The 20,187-nt window shown below is 33.5% G+C and overlaps 1 protein-coding gene across 1 annotated transcript; it reads right to left on the reverse strand.

Annotated features, from left to right (window-relative positions):
- Positions 1 to 1,668: 1,668 nt before the first annotated feature.
- On the reverse strand, positions 1,669 to 19,456 carry LOC132725895 (uncharacterized). The gene is made up of 5 exons (XM_060711089.1): positions 19,316 to 19,456; positions 18,056 to 18,159; positions 5,905 to 5,958; positions 4,165 to 4,315; positions 1,669 to 3,195 (listed from the first exon to the last, which is right to left on the reverse strand). The coding sequence occupies exons 2-5, from the start codon at positions 18,091 to 18,093 to the stop codon at positions 3,049 to 3,051; spliced, it is 390 nt and encodes a 129-aa protein (XP_060567072.1). The 5' UTR covers positions 18,094 to 18,159; positions 19,316 to 19,456; the 3' UTR covers positions 1,669 to 3,048.
- Positions 19,457 to 20,187: the final 731 nt, after the last annotated feature.

Below are 20,187 nucleotides of genomic sequence, written 5' to 3' on the forward strand. Positions count from 1 at the left end.
AATTTCATGGAGAGAAAAGAAACAAGCAGACATTCACGAATAGAAATTAATGATGACAACAATTCAATATTATAATAATCTCTATTTGATGATATGCAATGTTTTGGGTGATGTTTTGGGTTTTGTTGTTGTTTTTGTTTTGGGGGGTTGGTTGTTTTTAGCTCACCTGAGCATATGCTCAGGTTGACCTATTAGGATCACTCTTCGTCCGTCGTCTGTCGTACGTCGTCCGTCGTCCGTTGTCCGTTCACACTTTTCAAACGACATCTCCTCTAATTGTTACAGGTGAGCGCCCCCCCCGGGGCCATCTTGGCCCTTTTGTTTTTTTTTGTAGTAGGGTTGTTTTTTGTTGTTTTTGTTTTTTGTTCTTTAATTTTTTTCCCTTTAACGTAAATGTACAAAAAAAGTTAGGTTTTTGATCGCCATCGAATTTCAAAGATATCCTTATGGGAGCTCTTTTTTTTCCCATGTTGACAATTGCATTTGTCTTTTGTAGTTGGGGAAAAAATCCAAAAAAATAATCAAATTTTCATTTTAGATCAACACAAAGTCCCTAAAAAAAACCCAAACAATTCTGTTTTGAATTTTCCCTTTTTCCCGGGGAAAAAAATCACAATCGAACCCAAAAGGGCCCTAAAAATGTTTCATTTTTCCCTTTTTTTAGCTAAGAAAAGCAAAAACTTTTCGGTTTAAAGTTTTTTTAAAAATATCTTACTAAAAAAGATTTAGAACTTTATTTTCAGGGGATTTTTTTTTTAAATTCATGACATAAATTTTAAAATCAGTAATTGTATTACCAGTTTTCACATAAATATTGTAAATATATGTATCACGTAAAACGGACAGATATGTGTTCATCAACTGAGGGTGACTTATTATTGTATTTATGCTGACACACTAAAAGGAGTGACAATATTTTAATGTGTAATTTCTATCCAGTTTGGAATTTGAATAATCTATAGAAACGCGTTTCATACCAATGTTTGTGATAACATGACGAAAAACAGACATGCAACATTTTGAATAGCATACAATAAATACAGCCAGAATCATTATCTGTGACACCTCCAACATGTTCAATAAGGTATAAAACTATTAATAAATAATAGAAAAATGTTTTAGCATCCCAGTAGCTAAGATTGCGATATTCCCAAGAGTCATGGGTTCAGGCATCGGTCAGTTTGCACCTTTTTCTCGCCTTATGATTATTCCTTCAGAGGATTGATACTGTTGTGTGCTATAATGAGGTCATAGTACAGTGTAAAGGACAAAACTGATTTCTTTTGGACAAGTACATACCTGTCATAACTGTGTCGGACGAGACACTAGCCGGGCCTGATATAGGTTTGAGTCCAATAAGATTTTATTGTTCTCAACAATGTACATTGGCCCCTTTATTTCATACTACAACATTTTGATAAAGCTTTGTAAATTCAAGCACAAGAATTTGATTGGATTTTTTTGACTCTCAACAATGACATCGAAACTAGACGGAAGAGGATTGGTACTGGTCATGATGACATTGACAGTAATTTTGGGGTACAATATGCATTTGATTTGTACTTCGTGACAAAGAAAATGAAAACGAGGCTGCAAAGATAAGATTTGCTCCATTGATGATGTATATATATAAGACCATCACATGGTTTTAACACTGAAATATTATCTGTTATATCTAAGAAGGTTTAAAACACTGATAGTTTTTCTATTGAAGCAGGGTCATTAACTATTAAAAGATACAAAAACTTATGCATACATTTGTCAGTCGTTTATATTGTGCATGAATTCAACAATCATGCGACACAAGAACGCCAGAGGCGGTTTTAGTTGATGCTTGTTTCCCAGCCATTATCTAAGAGTACATGTAAAACATAAGATACAAATAAATATATCTATCAGAAACAAAGTATAAGAAAGAAAATTGACAGGCTTTAAAATAATCATTGATTCTATGTTCAGTCTAATTTTTCTCTATTTGTAATCTACAAACATATAACAGTACTTTTGATATTTACCAGTATTTCTGATCATCAAAAATAGGTAAAGGTAAAATGCAGTTATACATAAAAATCAATTTCCGAAATACATGTAATTCAACAGAACTCGTAGACAAGTCGGCTATGGTGCGACATTCGTAAAAACAAATACAGTACACTACCACGTATCACGTATGTTACAAAATTGTTGTTTTTTTAATTAGAAAATTACAATTAGTTAGTTAGTAATACATTATATTTTGCTTAACAAAGGAAATAAAAAACTAAAAAAAAATAACATTCACCAACGAAGCTCATCATTCAGCCAATGGAAGATGAAAACTACCAAAGTAGAGCAGTCAGGTGCTTCCATATTGTCACTAACATACGGTTTGTATGACCAGTGATCCTTTTATGCGCTGCTACTCGCATGTATTAAGGAATAAAATGTATAGGTATGTAGAAAATCTTTTAATATGCTAAACAGTAAACTAAATTTTAACAAAAATTTCTTCTTTTAGGGTTTTAACTAGTTGGGTTGTTCCAATATTCCCTATTCCCACTTAAATACTTAATATTCAGCCTAAGTATATTCTGCCTGATGTTTTTTAAATTGTCTTTTGACGTCTTATCTGTGATATGCAAGCGTCACAACCACTGTTGCCCATTTTATTTTTTTATTTATGTTCCATCTATTGTGTTCTCGTTTAGGGCACATCCATTCTCTTACTTAGGGATCAAACGTCGCTTTTCATAGAATGACACACACGTGACATATTAAAAGTACCATAATGACCGCGTATGTACACATCTGCGTAAATATTTAATGTTTTAATACGAATATCTTAATTTGCAAATTTTAATTGAATTCATCCCTCGCACATATATCTGATTTCTAGTTTGTTCGTTATTGTAAGAAAATAGGTACAGAAGCAATGACATTGGTTCCCATATAAATTGATTTATTGTGGTTAAGAGTTTCAAATATGATAGAATACGGTAATTATCTGACATGTATCGGCTAGTCTCGTCACCGCCCAATGGGAGTGCTTGTCGGCTTTATTTTCAGACATTACTCGATTTTTAAACAATAACCATGAAACAGGAGTTCCGTTTTTCCTAAAGGATTGTGGTAAATTTTCACACTAAATTGATGCAAGCTGTTAGTGTTAATGATTTCCAACCGGCGTGTGAAGACTTCTTTGTTGTCCAACATAACCTGAAATAATATTTTGTATAGCAAGCATTATTATCAACATAAAAAATCATACCAAAAAAAAAAAAACAACAACAAAAAAAACACACAAAAAAAAAAAAAACAAAACACTTAAATCAAGTACGACAAAAGCAACAATAACAACAAATGCATGAAATAAAAAAAATCCTACAGAGATGATTCGACGGACGTGCTCTTCAAAGGTCTAAATTATTACGACAAAACAACTTGAACTTGCATCCAGTTATCCATCTTAACTGTCTTAACATCCGTGTTCAAGTCCAACCCGATTATATTACAATTATTACTTTTTAATATCGTAAAAAAGACTGACTGGACTCTTTCAGATTGCACTGCTGTGACAGCTTAAATTAAAGGCTTGAACAAAATATGCACGAAATATTAATTCTACTATGTTTAAAATTTGAAAAAATATGAACATTAAAGCATATGTGAGACATAATATCAACTTTATAAAGGAGAACAATATGTAAATAAAACTACCATAACAAAGCAATAAAATAAGGACAGCCTTAAGAAGGCCTCTTGTTTAAATAAAAAAAGTTTTTAAGGAGCTCAACGGAGATCCAGAAGTTTGAAAACATAGATTTCACATTCTTACAAATATCAAAAAAGCATTTACCAAAAATTAAAAGAAAATCATAAAAAGTTGTATCAAAAATATAATCAAATTAAAAATCGATTTATTGTATTTCGAATTTAAACTCAATATGTGTTTTAACAGCGTTTAATTGCTTTTCTTATTTTTTATTTTATTTTTCACAATTTTTTTTTCTAGAAAAAATACATATTTTGCGAATTACCCCGGACAAATAGTACAAACATCTCAAAAATATTTCTAGTTAAATCTATGTTAAATTGAAAACATATCATAGTTATGCATAACACAACAAACTAGGCTTATTGTGTTCTAATGGAAAAACGTCATTTAATCAAACTAAACCTGTTTACCTTCAGAGATTCACCTTGTGCAAGGATTGACAATTTTAAGATGCTTCCTGCTGATTTTGCAGTTGGCAAGTCCATAAGCACATCACTATAATAGCCACCTCGTTTATCAAATTCGTGTATTAGCACGTTCGATTCACTCTGAGCGAAGGCACTGTTCGATCAAGTAGAAATGTAATTATAAGGAAGATGAAGATGTGCACGGTAACTGTTCATATAATTATAATAACGATGATGAGTATATTGATGATTATGATCATTATGATCATGGCGGAAAAATTTATAAAACTGCAATTGATACCGATAATAGCGATGATGACGATATTGCTGCTGATGAATAAGATGATATTGATGATAATGATGCTGTTGATGAGGGCAACTATGATGATGATGATGATGATGGTGATGATGATGATGATGATGATGATGAAATACAGAAAACATGAAAAAGAGGATGATGATGATAAATTTGACGATAATGAAGATACTATGGTAAAACTCATATCTCAATTTGCTTATAAATGTATTTCAAAAGCGTAACTCTAAATCAAATCTCATTTGTAATTACTCTTATCTTTCAAGAAAGGCAAATATCGAAACTAATAATTACATATTAAGAAAAGAACCTTGCAAAGCGTGTTATTAAAATGAAATACTCCGTAAATTGCAGGATTATAACTTATAGTGGGGTAGGGCGTGATTGCCATGGAGTCTTCTAAAATAAAAAAACATATCTTTAACACATAATTGAATTAGTAGTATGCCACGTTAAAAATTAGATTGCATTAACTAGCCATGGTCCTCTTGTTCCAATCTTTTTTTTTATTTGTACATCAGATAATAGCTCTATCCCTTAGCAAGAGCCATTGACATGCAATCAACTACATGAAAACAAGAAATTCTTACACTTAAAGCCCGAAACCTTGACATTGTAATCCGAAAATCAATAGGGGTCATCTACTATTATCTACTATTAATAACCACTCAATATGTGAAATATGAAGACTTTTGATAAATAATAACCAAGATAATCAGTAGAAACCATTCTGACATTTAAGGCCCCTGTGAACTTGATCTTTGACTTCGTGACCTTTGACTTAACGACTATATATACCCCAATATTAATAGGGTTCATTTACTAGTAATAACCAATCACTATGTGAAATATTAAGACTTTGTGATAAATAGTTTTCAAGATGATAAGCGGAAACCATTCTGACATTTCAGGCCTCTGTGACCTTAACCTTTGACCTAGTGACCCAAAAATCAATAGGGATCATTTACTAGTTATGATCATTCATTGTTATTAATAGTAACCAAGATAATGAGCGAAACAATTCTGACATTTAAGGACCCTGTGAGCTTGTCCTTTGTCCTATTGATCCCAAAATCAATAGGGGTCATCTAATAGTTATGACCAAACACGATATGAAAACGGAGACTTTGTGATAAATAGTTTTCAAGTTAATCAACGGAAACCATTATGACATTTAAGGCCCATGTGAACTTAACCTTTTACTTAATGACCCCAAAATTTATAGGGGTCATCTAATAGTTATGACCTATCTGTATGTGAAATATGAAGACTTTGTGATAAATAGTTTTCAAGATAATTAGCGGAAGCTATGTGGTCTACCGACGAACAGACCGAAATACAGACGGAACGACAGACCGAAATTTGCTTAACAGTATACCTCCTCTTCCTCGAAGGGGGGCATGCAATAAAAACAGAAAAAAACTTACTGGACAGTGAGTGTTTGCCACCAATTTTCAAACTGGACATAAATGACACTGGCGCTGCAAAATAAAATGTTCCCAATAAAGCCTGAATTATATAATATATAAACACATTTACAGAAGTAGTACTGGAAAGTGGAATTTATAAAATCCTACTTCATATATAATTTGAGGCCAAAATGGGTGAAAGTTTGAACCAATAAATACAGATAAATAAAACTTATCGGCGTGCTTAGGTGTCATCCACATTTGGTTCAACCATCACAAAAAATGTGAACATACTAAAATGAAACTAATCGTCGCTGTCTCAATATGCTTTCAACCTAGGGCTAAACCATCACGAAATTGAACACACAAAACAGAAACTAAAATCAACAAAGATTTAAGTATAAAATGGGAAACAATCATGCCAACCTTTCGTATGGCCTTTTGACATTTCATATCATTGTTTTTTTTCCAGAAGCCATTTAATTATATAGATATGTTTTATAATTCAGACTCAGTTACAGAGCAGAAGAGTTTGACATTGAAAGAAATAGGTGCGACGAGAAATTATCAAAACATTATTTTGATCACATGACACCACTTAGGGATTCATTCGGGTTTTAACAACCTTTTACTGCGTTAAACTGATCGTTTTTTTAAGATTTTTGCCAAGGTTTAATGTTTAAATAATATTGGACTCCTTATTGTGCGATATTTGTTTATAATTGGACAAATATACAACGTACAAAAGCAGTCAGGTTAAAAAATAAATTAGTTCATCACTCAACTAAGCCGTATTCGATATTTCACTGCACTGCCTGTAAAAGATAAACTTTTTTTTATACATCCAATCATATAACACACTAAAAGAGGGCCTATCTGAAAACTATTGTTTTATTGGGTTTGATGGAGGGAAATTATTAAAACGTTGAAAGAAACATGAAAGACGAAACCCGAAATTTTGTTCCGTTTTTTAAAATTACAGGGGGGGGGGACACCTCCGTTGAGCAAAAAACTCCTGCATGAAGCAAAAAAACCCTCCCTGTGTTGAGCAAATATAACTACGTTTTGATACAATGACTATCATGCGTTTGCGCGTATATGTATTCACGTAAAAAAGAGACTCGTATCGTTTGTTTTGTACCAATCGCTGGATAGTTTCCCTTCATTTTTTTGTTTATTCCATTTGCCGCTTTAAATAGACATTTCTCAATCTAGGTTAAGCCTGACCATCATATTAAATCTCTTACGCCTATGAGATTGCATCAGTGATTAATTTCACAAGCTGACGATACTCTTAAGATAGACCTATGTATATTCGACTTCGTGTAGCTTTCCAAGGCTTCCAATTTTCGTTCTTTATGCAAATAGCATGTACCCCGAGGGGTACTAGGCGTTTACCAGTAGAGCCAAAATGAGGTCGCTACGAGAGTTAGGAAACATTTTGAGGAAACATTTTGACGAGGAAACATTATGACGAGGAAACATTTTAGGAAACATTTTGATGAGGAAACATTTTTGTGGAAACATTTTTGAGGAAACATTTTAAGGAAACATTTTGAGGAAACATTTTTGTGGAAACGTAGATGATAAGATAGTAACATCTACGGTCGGTTGAGCTTTGTTTATCCACTTTTGCATGCGTGGAATGGCACCAAGATTCATGAAAAACTGCGAGTGCCCCATAATCTTTCGCAAACCAATAAAACGGATTCTAAAGAGTCCTTAGAAAGCAAAATTATCATTATCTGCATTGACACCAAAACTTCCTGAAAGTCTGCGAATACCTTAGAAACAGTCGCAGACCACTGAAATGGATTTTAGATAGCCTAGAAAGCAAAAATATCATCTACATTGACACCAAGCGATTCCTGAAAGTCTGCGACTACATCAGAAACAGTCACAGACCTATAAATTGACTCTAGAAGGTCCACAGATGTAAAATATATTATTATCTGCTTTGGTACCGAAATGCCTGACAGTCTGCGAGTGCCTCAGAATCATTCGTAGACCAGTTAAAAAGACTATAGAAGGTCCCCAGAAGTCAACAATGTCATTATCTGCTTTGGTACCAAAAAATTCTTAAACTTAGCGGCAATGTCAGAATCATACGCAGACCAATTAAATTAATTCTGGAGAGTCATTAGAAGTAAAAATATCATAATCTGCATTGGCATCAAATTCATGAAAGTCTGTGACAGTGCCAGAGTCAGTCGCAGACCAATTTTCTTGACTCTGGAGCGTACCTAAAAGTCAAAAATGTAAATATAACCTCTGTTACCAAAAATCCCGAGAGTCTGAGAGTGGCTCAGAAGAAAAGGATGAGAATGAAAGACTAAGTCTTATAAAATTCTTATTCTTTTAGTGTAACTTTATAATGTGTCGATTTTATAATATTTTGTACAATTTTCAAAAAAGTGGAATGTAAATAGTTGTGACGAAGTAAACGTTTTATTTATAAGTAATCATCGGGAAAAGAATAGGAAATTATACTAACGAAAAAAGAAGAAAGGAAAACAAATAATACAATAGGAAGAAAAAAGAAAGAAAAAAGAAAGAAAGAGAAAAGAAAGATTGCTTCACTGTTTCACTTTAAGTTCAGATAAATTGCTTTGATTCTGAGATAAAAGTATGAACATGTTTAAAGATTTTGGTAAATTATCAGTGTCTGAGATGTCCGGGTTGCCAAAAGTATGGTGTTGAGGGTAATATTGAAATTATTTAGATTTCCCAATATTTTTTCTCTATATGTACGAAAGTGACTGCATTTAAAGAAGTAATGAGAGTTAGTTTCCATTTGACAACACTCACATAATGGCGATGGTGATATATTTTTAAGAAACAAATGATAATTTAGGGAGCTACATTTTGTGCGAAACATGGTATGAAGAATTATAAGTTTTCTATCACCAAAATAAAAGAATTTTGGTGTAGTTTTCTTATCACGTGATAGATAATTTTTAAACATTGAAAAAACTTACAAAGCCAGATTCATTGCTAATTCTACATCTTGCACTACGAGTAAACTTTCTATTTTATTGACGTCTTGTTTGACTGCCATTAAAACACATGTAATTAGATATTGTGATAAAGTCTATGAAAACACATGCAAACATCTCTTTTGGTCAATTAAAAATCCTGGTGAAATCTTGGATAAATTTAAAATTAAGAACTTTCAAGCTTCAACTATCAGTACATACGATTTTTCTACACTTTATACAACTTTGCCATATAAATTAATCAATGATAAACTAATTTCCCTAATTCAGAAAACTTTTGCACGGGAAAAAGTTACCTTTCTAGCATGTAATTCTAACAAAGCTTTTTTTACAAACGGTATTGTTAAACATTATACTATGTGGGTGGACCTGTGACGAAGTTTGTAGAGCACTCTCTTTTCTTTTAGACAACATTTATGTCAGGTTTGGTACATACCCTATTTAAACAGATCATAGGAATTCCTATGGGTACTAATTGTGCACCCCTGGTCGCCGATTTGTTTTTGTACTGCTATGAAAAGAGACTTTATGTTGAGTCTCTCTGAAGATAAACAACAAGATGTTTGTCGCTTTTAATAATACTTTCAGATACCTTGATGATATTTTAATTTAGATAATCCTTATTTTGATCAAATGGTGTCTGACATTTATCCGCATGAACTACAACTTAATAAAACGAACTCTTGAAATTTTAGTACATCATTTTTGGATCTGCATATTACTATCAACACAGCAATTCTATTCACACGAAAATCTATGATAAAAAGAGATGACTTTGACTTTTGTATAGTTAATTATCCACATTTAGATGGAGACGTACCCCATGCAACATCTTACGGGTTTATGTTTCTCAGTTAACTTAGATTCGCTAGAGCTTGTACCAACGTAAAGGATTTCAACGAGCGGAATATTTTTATTACCAGCAAGCTTCTGAAACAGGGCTACCGCTATCATAAATTACGGAAATATTTTACTAAATTTTACAATCGTAACTTTTGATTTAATTTCTAAATTCAATAGTGATTTAAAAACTCTTCTGCGACAAGGATTAGCCAGCCTGGTTTTTTATGGCGATGTGATTTACAAACTTCGTAAGATTTTGGGTCATGGTAATTTTTCTGCTGTTTTACTAAAATCATTAAACGTTTTTATTAAAAGAGGTTATGACCCTACTATTTTAAGACATACTGCATGTTTAGTGTTCAACCCTTTTACAGTTGGACACTACGCTTTCCTCTTTTGATTGCATCTGACGGACCAAGTGGGAGACTCTATGATGGATAGTTCGTAAAGCCTTTTGGGACTGAATTGTCTTAATGTTCGTCTTCTGCCTTGCTTCGTCGGGCCCTTGTAAGTGATTTTCTTGTTGCTCTGTCTTCCTTTAGGACATTGAGTACTTTTGTTATGGTCATTGGGTTTACTTTATATGTTTCTACATGATCATTTTAGTGTTTTACTTATTTAACCTTTTGTAACCATGACAACTGTTAGAATTTCACTTGGCGGGGATTCATTTTATTTACACTGTCTCGTTTATAGGAACATGGTGGGGCTAAGAGCGAGGTTTGGTGCACCATTAACCGGTTTAAACTCCCCAGCAGTCATTATTATGCTGCTGACCGTTCCAAGGCGGCGCCCCACTGTGTTCCTCAGATGTATGTCTATGTTGTTTCATACTGTTTTGGTGACACTTTTGCTTGTGTCCCTTGTTGTTTTCTCGTCTACGGTAAGTATCTTCCCCATTGCCTCTAGTTTTTATTTCTTTAATTACCCCCCCCCCCCTTCCCCCGGTCTCCTATCCCCTTCCCCTTTGTGGGCCTATTATTATTTTCTTTGAATTCCTAATCAGTTCCAAATTATTTATCACTTAATGATTAACCTGTCCGTGCTCTGTCTTTGCCCTGTCCTGTTTTTGTTCGGGGCCCGCCTGGGCTCCTTGCCATTGGTTCTTGTTGCTGGGTCATATGGGGGTTGCGTTCATTGAACGCCGCCTTTCCTTGTTGATCTTGTTTATCATATTTTGGTTAATTCCTGATGTTAAGGGGCAAGTTGTTCCATATACGAATTGAAGATGGGAAAAAGAATTAAAGCATATAGATGTCCTTGCAGAAATACCAATAGTGTCGTTTGAATTTCTAAGGTTGTAACGAGTGTTTGTTTGATACGGTATTGGCTCTGACGACAATTATTCTGGTGCAATGCCATGTTTTATTTTATAGAATAATGTTAATCTATGTTTATAACGTCTTTGTTCTAATGTTTCCCAATTTACTTCATTATTTAAGTTTTCAATTGAAACTAGTCTTGTTGCACCAGACACTATTCTAGCACATTCATTTTGTATTTTATCTAAGAGGCCAAGATCATACTGAAATGCATTTCCCCATAACACATCCGCATATTCATGGATTGGTCGGATAAACGAAATATAAATAATTTCAAGAGATTAACGGTCTAACATGAATTTCAGTTTTCTCATTATGTTCACCCGTTTCCATGCTTTTTCATTAATATATTCTATATGTGAATGCCACAGGCAATTGTGAGACAAAAATAATCCTAAGTGTTTATGATCTTTTACTTCATGTATAGTTTGATTAATCATTTGAAGTGGTTGGTGATATGAATTTCTTTTTGTCCCCCGCCTTTTCGAAGAAAAAAGGGGGATATAGATATAGGCCCCGTCCGTCCGTCCGTCCGTCTGTCTGTCCGGGCGCACGAAAGGACACTTGTTGGGTACCTTGAACACACAAATGGACACTTGTTGGGTAATTCTATATATTCCGTCAGTATTGTTGGGTACTTTTGTTGTCTTATTGGGTACTTTTAAACAAAAGAAGTACCCAATAAATGCCCATTCGTAGGAACGTCCGTCCGTCTGTCCGTCCGTACGTCCGTTAGTCCGTCCGTCACACTTTCGTGTCCGGTCCATAACTTTGTCACTTATGAAAAGAATTTGAAATAACTTGGCACAAATGTTAAATATAATAAGACGATGTGTCATGCGCAACAATTAGACCCCTACCTTCAGGGTCAAGGTCACACTTGCTCATTCAAGGTCAACATTGCCTATTTGAGGGTATTTGTCGTGTCCGGTCCATAACTTTCTTATATTTGAAGGGATTTTGTAAATACTTGCCATAATTGTTCACAATAATCAGACGTTGTAACATGCGCAAAAACCAGTCACCTACCTTCAAGGTCAAGGTCACACTTGGAGGTCAAATATTAACATAGTCTGCAACAGGGTATATTTCGTGTCCAGTCCATAACTTTGTCATTTATCAAGGGAATTTGAGCTAACTTGGCACAGATGTTTGTTATAATAAGATGATGTGTCATGCGCAACAACCAGACCCCTACCTCCAGGGTCAAGGTCACACTTGCTCATTCAAGGTCAACATTGCCTATTTGAGGATATATGTCGTGTCCGGTCCCTAACTTTCTTATCTATAAAGGGATTTTGTAAAAACTTGCCATAATTGTTCACAATAATCAGACGATGTGTCATGCGCAAAAGCCGGTCACCTACCTCCAAGGTCAAGGTTACACTTGGAGGTCAAATACTTACATAGTCTGTTACAGGGTACATTTTGTGTCCGGTCTATAACTTTTTCATATATCAAAGGATTTTGAAAATACTTTGCACAAATAGTCACTTTAATAAGGGGATATGTCATGCGCAACACCTGCATCGCTACCTCCAAGGTCAAGGTCACACTTAGAGGTCAAAAATTAACATAGTCTGTTATAGGGTATATTTTGTGTCGAATCTAGAACTTCTTCATAGTTAAAGGGATTTTGAAATAACTTTGCACAAATAGTCACAATAATAAGCCGATATGCCAGGTACAACACTTGCACCCCTACCTCTTAAGGTCAAGGTCACACTTAGAGGTCAAAGATTAACAGAGTCTGTTATTTGGTTTATTTTTTGTCCCATCCGTTACTTCTTCATAGATTAAGGGATTTTGAAAATGCTTGGCACAAATAGTCACAATGATTAGATAATATGGCATGCGTAACACCTGTTCCCTACATCCAAGGTCAAGGTCACACTTAGAGGTCAAAGCTTAACATGATATATTTTTTAATTCCGTGTTTCATTTTATTTTTTTAACAAATTTATTGTTAACTTACAATTGCAGATCTAGCATTGATCAAAATTTTGGACTGAATGTCCTGAGATCCATACCTCAATCTTTTGAAATAGCACAATTTTATGCTTCATATAAAACTCCCGGGGCGGGGTACGTTGGTAACTCTGTTACAAATTCTTGTTCTAGAGACAATAATCGATCTGATTTAGACGGATTGAAAATGACAGGCCATTTTTCTGCCTATGCAGCTATTATTTCAATATCTAATTATAATTGTTGTGCTGCAGTTTTAAGGGTTTTCAATAACAAGATAGAGACTGGTATCCTCAGCAAAAAAATTAACATTGGATTGAAAATATTGGACCATGTCATTTATGTAGTTGAGAAAAAGTAAAGGACCAAGGATCGATCCTTGTGGAACACCAGCTGAGTGAGCACCCCAAGTAGATTTGGCATTTCTTAGAACAACACACTGGCGTCTGCAACTTGAATAATCCCGAAACAATTCAAAGATTCTTCCCGATACACCTTAATATTCTAATTAATAGAGAATTACTTTGTGCCAGACTTTATCGAATGCCTTGCTTCTGAAGAATATAACTCGATCTACGAGACCGTCATCAAGTGCTTTGCAAAGTATGTCATAAGTATAAACAAAGTGATTTACAGTTGAATCCCCGGGTATAAACCGAGATAACACAGGCGTAAGAATTCTATTTGCGTTCAAATGATTAAATAAATGCTTAAAGATCAGTCGTTCAAAAACTTTTCCCATAGTGTTGAGCAGTGAAATTGGTCTATAATTAGAAGGGAGAGATGCATCACCTTTTTTAAGGATAGCAGTAACATGGGCTTCCCTCCAAGAGACTGGTACTTACAGCAAGATAAAGACTGATTTAACAGATACTAGTAAGTTAAAGGAATAGAGAGTTCTTTTGCAGCTTCACGCAAAATTTTGTTACTAATACCATCTGGTCCAGATGCTTTGTAGACTTTAAGAGATTTAAAAATCTTCAGTTTCAGGTGCAGTTAGTAAAATATCGTTAATAACAGTTGACGTTGTTTGTGGACTTGGGTCAGGAACATTTGAGTCAGAATTATCAATAAAGGTTTGATGTAAGAAAAACTCGTTCAATAGGTTTGCCTTTTGGTCTTCAGAGAATACAATTTCCTGTGTGTTTTGATTTTATAATGGGGAAATTGACGTTGTCTGTGTAGGTTAGATAAAATAGTTTAACATTTTCCACCAGTCTTTTGAAGATAACGATTCCTGTTTTAGTTTGTCTGATAATGTAGAGTAATAAATAGCTTTCGCCTCTTGAATCTGAGATACTATTTGATTTCTTAATTGTTTAAATTTCACCAAGTGCATATTGGATTGAGTTAATTTAGCTTTTCTGTACAATCGTTTACGTCTACGAATATTTGACCTGATAGTGTTTGTTATCCATGGGGCATCTAGAGGTCTTACATATATATCCTTACTTGGTATATTATATTTAGAGATTATTTAAATTTGATTTAAAACGTTGTCTGCGTATTTACTGATATTGAAATCGAAACATTCTTCCCATTGGAAACTGTTAAAAATCATTTCGAAGCTTGACGTAATCACCAGGATTGTATTCCCATATAGTGCATTGAAAGCATTGTTGTTTTTGGTTTTCGGAATTTAAAAAGACAAAAAACTAGAACATAGTAACGCTGTTAACGTTGGTCAAGGATGTTTTCGCCTACTCCAGATTTGATAATAGTATTTTTATTTGAAACAAAAATGAGATCGCTCAATGATTCTTCAATTATTTGTTCCATATTGAATTGATGACAAATTGAAAGAATTTTTCTATTTGTGTTAGTATTCAATGCGTCATAGTTAAAATCGCCTGTAACAATGATGTCATTAATATCCGTGTCAACAGCTAATGAGATAGAGTCTTCAGTAACATTATTGTAAAGTGTGTTGGAGTTAGAAACGCGATAGAAAAGACCGATCAGGACACTTTTGTTATTTTCGAGACTGAGTTCTATCCAAATATTTTCTACACGGTTGAGTTCTAAATCATATCTCCGTTTATAATGCAAGTTGCTTTTAACATATACCATAACTCCACCATGAGAATCAAATGTACGATCTTTCCTTTCGGGTATAAGAAATGACAAGTGGTCCTCAGACGATACCGAGTCGTTAAGCCATGTTTCCGAGAAAGCGAGTGTGTCAAACTAATTGAGTTCAGTAAAGAGCATGTCAAATTTATTTCGTACACTTTGAACATTTAAATTGCATAAGGAAAGATGATATCTGAAATTCGAAAGAACGTTTGATTGAGTACAACTTGTGGAAACAGGGCCAGGGTTTTCATAGATATCTCCAGATTGTAACAAAAGAATGGCGAGCCATGTACAAAGAGTCATAAGAGAAATAAATATCAATGCATTTTATGTAAAGAATTTATTATCATATACGCTTGAGCGGTTGAAAGTAAATTTCTTCAGAGGCAGATGTATTTTGAACTTTATATTTGAGGATCTCATGATCTCAATGTATAAAGAGCAAATGTTCGAGTGTGACAGAGTACTTACGCCCAACAGAAAGATCATATTTGTGAAAAGTGGAAAAAAAACCGAAATGTTTGTACGAACCCATGATGGTGAGTGTGTTTAGTTTATCATATTTATGTTATTGATGAAATAAATGATAGAAAGAGAAATATAGCCATCATGTACATAGTAATGTTTACATAGATGCCGTTTTTAGAAGCGATACCGAATTCTTTGACAAAAAGTGAAACATTTATTGAGATAAGAAAGGTAAAAGGAAAGTATAGAAGGAAATAAGAGGAAGGAAAAATGCAAAGATGAGAGAACATGTACATGTTACTGAAGAATGGGTGGATAAAATTGGCTAAAGTTACGTTTGTTATTTATCTATCTTAAATTATAATTATGCATGATGTGTCGTTTTCACACAAACGCTTACTCACACGCACGCACGCATGCACACACGCACGCACGCACTCACCATACGCACGCACGCACACAGTGCCCGCGCGCGCCCATTCAAAAATGCACGTCACACGCAAACGTACAAGCAAAAAAACACGTTCATATTTGTATACATACATAGTATTTAGTAAAGTAATGATTGGTTAAATAATATTAATAATGAGTTATATATATTGAGCTTTATGTTAATTTAGTTCTTAATATACTGATCATTGTTTACAACAGTATAAAATTACTTTACTTTTTACTGCGGAAAATAATGACATTACATTGCGGCATTTAGTTTTTTAAAAGTGTTCAGAATTTAGTCATTTATTACTAGTATAATTTTGAAAAGTTTGATGTGGAAATTGAAATAGACATTAGGTGATGTATGAGTTTGTTTCTTAAGATTATGTTTAACTATCTGTTAATGCTATTTGCATCTGTATCAAACCGTACAGATAATCCTAAATGGTAATACATAGTGATGCTAGTAATTCTACATGTAATTCATATATAAACGTAACACTCAGGAGAAGAATTTCATAAAATGTAACGTATATAACAGCTAAACAGAAAGATATAAATTTAAAACAAAAAAACAAAATACCTGTTTCTAGGATTTGATTAGTTAAAATATACAAAAAAAAAGAAAAACAATTATATGAAGAAACTTGTTATAAAAGTAGGCTATAGATCTATATTCTTTAAAAATTTTGTTGTTTCAATTATAATGAGTCATGATAATCAGTTAAAACAAATGACATCACAACACAGTTACGTCATCAAATATGAAAGAAGAGAATAAAAAAAATAACTGGAATCTAAACAGTCAATATAAGACTATGTTTCAAATATCTATTTATCTTAAGTATGATATCCTATAGTAAAAATTTAAAAATTTTAAAAGGGGTTTTTGCCAAAAGTTAAATAACAGTTAAACCTAAAGACCAAAAAACGAAAATTTTAAGGGTTAAAGAAAAATCCCCCAATGTTCTATGTTTAATTTAAAAAAAAGAATAACAAAATTTTTTGAAAATAAACATGTTTTTCCTAGAAAAAGTAAAAAAAATAAAAGCTAAAATAAAGTCTTAGAAAAAAACCCAAAAACCCATACGTTCCTTTATTTTATTTTACAAAGGATAAAAAATTTAATAACTGAAAAATTCCCATGCAAAGTAAATTTATATACAAAAAAATTTTTAAGGGATATTAAAATTTTAGACTACCCGTCAAAATAAAACAAAAAACGAGAAACATGTAAAGACTTATCTGGTTTTCCTCAATCTAAATATAGAACATAACAAAGTAAATGTACAGACATTCAATCACTTTCGTTTTTAAAGGTATCGACCCTATATTTGACAGACAATTTTTTAAATATTCAACATGTCGTATTTTAGTCATTTTAAATTATATATATATAGACATTTTGTCGAGTGAGTTTGAGGTGTGAAAAAAGAACCAAATAAACAATGAAATACAACTAGACTCCATTTAGCTGGTCTGCGACTGATTCCGAGCCACTCGCAGACTTTCAGGCATTTTGGTGTCAATGCAGTTAATGACATTTTCGACATCTTGGGACACTCCAGAGTCAATTTAATTGGTCTGCAACTGATTCTGACAATGTCGCAGACTTTCAGGAAGTTTTGGTGTCAATGCAGATAATGATATTTTTTATTTCTAGGTACTCTCTAGAATCCATTTCAATGTTCTGCGACTGTTTCTAAGGTACTCGCAGACTTTCAGGAATTTTTGGTGTCAATGCAGATAATGATATTTTTGCTTTCTAAGGACTCTTTAGAATTCGTTTTATTGGTCTGCGACTGATTATGGGGCACTCGCAGACCTTCAAGAGTCTTGGTGCCATTCCACGCATGCGAAAATGGATAAACAAAGCTCAACCGACCATAGATTACAACCTAACGAAAACAACAACATTACCACGATTGGCGGATAAAAACATAAAAATATTAACTCTAATTCAAAAGTTAAGTTAATGAGATCCTAGGAAGAAATGACGAAATAGGAAAGTAAAAAATAAAAGAAAAATTATATACAATATAAATATAAATAAGCACTTACAACGACATATAACGATGCATTGCGCTTGGACTAGACATAAACAAGTCAAATCTAAAGCCTCGTCCGATCCTGTCAAAATTGTCCCAAAATATGTGTTCAAAGGTCTAAAAAAGAGAACATTATATCGAATAAAATTCGTTAGTGTAAATCAGTGAATTTTGCACAAGCCGAATTATTAACAGTACTTGAAAATACCCCTCCCGTCTATGAACAGGCTTATAAATATATGAAACCGAGCTTTCAACATTTTCAACTTTGTCGTTATAGACATTCTTAAGGGATTCTTTTTTTATCTTCATTTTATGTGTGTCTTTTTATTATTTTTTTTCTAATTCATTTCTCCTTGTAGTGTTTCTTAGTACAAATAAAGCAAAAACGCACCCGTATTTGAAGTAAATTAAAGAATCCTAATGAGTGGTTTATATATTCAAATCGAGCTTTGATATGTCGTACTTAAATTGTCGCAGCATTAAAGTCTAAGCAAGGTTATCCTTTATAAGACCCGTCATTTTGGGGTTTTGGATCGTGAATGTTACAGACAAGTGACAACTACATACTGTATTACATTTTGGATACCTTTCTATTGACATTGTGTCAGATTTTATAGTTAAACGATACATGGAAAATGGAATTATTTACCTGCACTCAAGTTACCGCACTGTTTGTTGAGCATGCACGTTGATTAGCTACATATTTTTCTCGATTTTTCTATTGTGAGGACAGCACGGGGAAGAAACTGTAACACGCAGGATGGAGTTCTTATGACAAGTTATCATAAGAACGCAATCCTTCATGTTAAACTTCCTTCCCCGTGGACAGGGAATAGGGAAAAGATATTAATTTAACACTCAGATTCAGAAGCTCGTACAGTCGTCACAATTTCTGGATTTTTATATTGTAAAGGCATGGAAAGAGTTTTTATTCGCCTAATAATATAACACAAAAGTAAAAGAACATCAAATATCGAACAAATCAGATAGCCTTGTGTTTCGATGCTCTTTCTATTACTCCACCGAAGTATTTCTAATGGTTTACATGAGTGTCATTCACATTAACACTAGGTCAATAAAAATAAAGAGACTTGAAAATATGAAGAAATATCAATGTTTTAATGGACAAATATGTACATTGTATTTGCTGTGTTTCAGAATTAAATAAATTAGATTTATACTATATAAATACCCGGGTGATTAAGTTGAGAAAAGGGTTATTACTTATTATTACCATTTTATTAAAGAATTGAATTGGTGACATACTTACATTTACGGGCTTGGTAAATTTCTTTTCAATGACTTTTGTTTCTGCATAGGAATATCCCGCTTTTTGGAAACCATCCCAAGTTGTTTCTTCACATTTATGTGTTTCCTCGGACACACGAACGCCATGTCTTGGCTATTTAAGGAACAAATGATCAATTTTACAAGACACAATTATTTCAAACCTTCTACGGTAAAGAAAAAAGTTAAACATGTAAATGGAATCCATAAGAAGAACATTATTAAGGAGAACTAGAAAAATGACCTTACGACACAGATGTCCCTGCCATATCACATTTTTAACTGCAAGTACAACTTTGTATTTAAATTGTGATCATGTGTAATAGTTCCTTTTTAAATCCTATCATACATGTAAAAATATAATTCTGGATAAAGTATAATCCATCGGAAGCATTTATTGCAACGAATTACATGAAATTGCAGACTCGGTCTGACTGACGTTGGTCCATACAGCCTTAACCTGGACTGAAGAGTATATGTAAACGAGTTAAATTCCGTGAAGCGGCATTGCCTTTTGGCTAGGGACTAGGATCTCTTGCGGGAAACATTGTCATCTGATGCTTACAAAGACTTACAGATAAGGTACGGACACGAACTCTTAACTGCAGTTCACAACGTATGACAAAAACACTGAATTAGTCTCTCATTGTGACCTTGGCCTAAGATCTATGGGCACGTGATTTTTCAAGCGACATATTGTCTACTTATGTCAGTCAAATGTACAGATTTTTCCCATCATGCATGCAGAAGTCAGGGGTCGAAGACGAAATATATAATTATTCAAATACATAAACGCGCATGCTCACACGCACATGCGCGCAGGCACACACGCACACAGTCAAAGCAATGTAAATT

This window comes from Ruditapes philippinarum, unplaced genomic scaffold (genome assembly GCF_026571515.1).
Source record: "Ruditapes philippinarum isolate M1 unplaced genomic scaffold, ASM2657151v2 ctg8816_1_1_1_1, whole genome shotgun sequence".
Lineage (NCBI taxonomy): Eukaryota > Metazoa > Mollusca > Bivalvia > Venerida > Veneridae > Ruditapes > Ruditapes philippinarum.